General features: G+C 51.2%; 1 protein-coding gene across 1 annotated transcript; it reads left to right on the forward strand.

The window, feature by feature from the left end:
* Nucleotides 1-188: 188 nt before the first annotated feature.
* LOC107300860 (delta(14)-sterol reductase-like) lies at nt 189-1,744 on the forward strand (the record flags this gene model as incomplete). The annotated part of the gene is made up of 3 exons (XM_015830146.1): nt 189-269; nt 1,321-1,443; nt 1,527-1,744. Coding segments are annotated over 3 exons (365 nt in total), but the record flags the coding sequence as incomplete, so codon positions are not given.
* Nucleotides 1,745-2,192: the final 448 nt, after the last annotated feature.

Raw genomic sequence — 2,192 nt, forward strand, 5'->3', positions numbered from 1 at the left:
GTCAACATGGCCATTGATGAGAATTCTGGAAGTCCGTACTTCAAGAAGTTGCTAAGGTTGAGAAGCATTGATCTGATGGACTCTGTGCTGAGAGAAAAGTTAGGCTGGATGCCCTCTAAGGTCCCTTCCAACTCTACGATGCTACGATTCAATACAAATCATCTCACTGTCATTTTTTCATTTTGCAGGCCTGGGATATTCCATATTCCGTGGTGCCAATTCCCAGAAAAACACCTTCCGACGGAATCCCGCTGACCCCAGAGTGACTGGTTTGTAGCATCACAAGTTTCACTTTGTAGGGGGGGGGGGTCCATAAGATCGACTTAACCAAAATCTGGCAGGCACATTCACACAACATGGTGGGTTTGCTTCCTTTTATCCTAGGTGATTAAGATAGCAATAGCCATAATGTTTAGACTTATATCCCGCTTCACATTGCTTTACTCACAACTTCTGTAGGGAAGCTGTTCCACTGATTAGTTAACAGAATAATAGAGTCAGATCTTTTAGTACAGGGCTTCTCAACCTTTTCACCCATTGTACCACTTTTAGGATATGGCAATATCCGAGTACCACCAGTCGCCTAGCAAGGGGTCAAAAACATGATGACCAAAAAAAAAAAAAAGGAAAAAAGTGATAAAGTACAGGTAGTCCTCGACTTACAACAGTTAGCTTAGTGATTGTTTGAAGTTACAATGGCATTGAAAAAAGTGCCCCCCAAGCCACAGCTGAGCAAGACACTTGCCTGCCCACCTGGCAGCGCTCTTCCTCCTGTCCGAGGTTTCCATTGTTGTGAGCATTTCTGCTGAGGATTGGCAGCGGGGGTGGGGTGGGGGGGTGTTTGGTTTTTATTCCCCCCCCCCCCAGTCTGCTGGGTGGTTGCAGCAGGTTTTGGTCACTTCACATGAACCTGGGTCACTGTGACTGTCATAAATATGAATCGGTTGCCAAGCATCTGAATGTAAATCACAAGACCTTGGAGAGGCTGCAACACTCCAGCTGATCGGCGCTTCTTCTGGGCTCAGCAGAAGCACCAGGATCAGCGCTGCTTTCCAGCTGGAGCCTGGCGCTGGTCCTGGGGCTTCCGCTGAGCCCTGACAGCCCTGCAGCTCCAGCCGTCTCTCGCTCAGGCTTGTGCGGTGCTGCCACCGGTTCAGCTCATTCCCCTCCCCCACTACCACTTTTCTAGGAGGGCCGCGTACCACCTGCCAGGTGCCAATGTACCCCAGGTGGTACCCGTACCACTGGTTGAAAAGCCCTGTTCTAGTAGTCCAACCCCCTCAAACAGAAGACCCTCTATCACTCTCTTTTTTCCCCCAGGGCTCCGGACAATCCCTACGGCAACCGGTCGCCGCCTCCTGGTCTCTGGCTGGTGGGGTTTTGTGCGACACCCCAACTATTTAGGAGACCTGATCATGGCTTTTGCGTGGTCTTTGCCCTGCGGTAAGTGGCAGCCACCTAGGAGAGGCTCCGGATTTGTCTCTCTGCAGCAATCTAAGCTGGCCTTCCTTTCGGTTTCGTTGCAGGATTCACTCACATCTTGCCCTATTTTTATATTATCTATTTCACCTTGCTGCTGGCTCATCGGGATGCCCGGGACGAGCACCAGTGCCTGAGGAAGTACGGGCTAGCGTGGCACGAATATTGCCGGCGTGTCCCTTACCGGATTTTCCCGTATCTCTACTGAATTCTTAAGTCTCCATTTCCAAACGGTCTCTTGTTTGGAAGTTGTCAGAATTGTCTCCTGGCTTCATGTCACTGCAAGAGAGAAGACACTGGCACAACTTGGGAAGCAGGCAGAAGCATCAGCTGTACATGACTGTTTCTCCAAACAAGATGGCTGGATTTTTATTGTACATTCTCCTGTTTCACTATCACCGACTGGAGGACATTTTCGTTTGTCCTCCTTTCCCGTCTTCCATTTGCCTAGATCAGTGGTTCTCAACCTTTTTAATGCCACGACCCCCAATCGGTCGTAAGTCGAGGACTAAACCGGTCGTAAGTCGAGGACTAAACCGGTCGTAAGTCGAGGACTACCCAACCGGTCGTAAATCGAGGACTTTCCCTGCCCGGGAGCGCCGCACATGCGTGGTTCCGCCCCCTGCGCCGGCCGAGGCGTAGCTGGCAAGTGGCAGAGACGGAGCAGGCCGACCACCAGCTGGCCCAGTTCAAGGGAGGTAAGGCACCCGCCG

The sequence above is a fragment of the Protobothrops mucrosquamatus genome, unplaced genomic scaffold, assembly GCF_001527695.2.
Source record: "Protobothrops mucrosquamatus isolate PMUCROS unplaced genomic scaffold, P.Mucros_1.0 scaffold8833, whole genome shotgun sequence".
NCBI lineage: Eukaryota > Metazoa > Chordata > Lepidosauria > Squamata > Viperidae > Protobothrops > Protobothrops mucrosquamatus.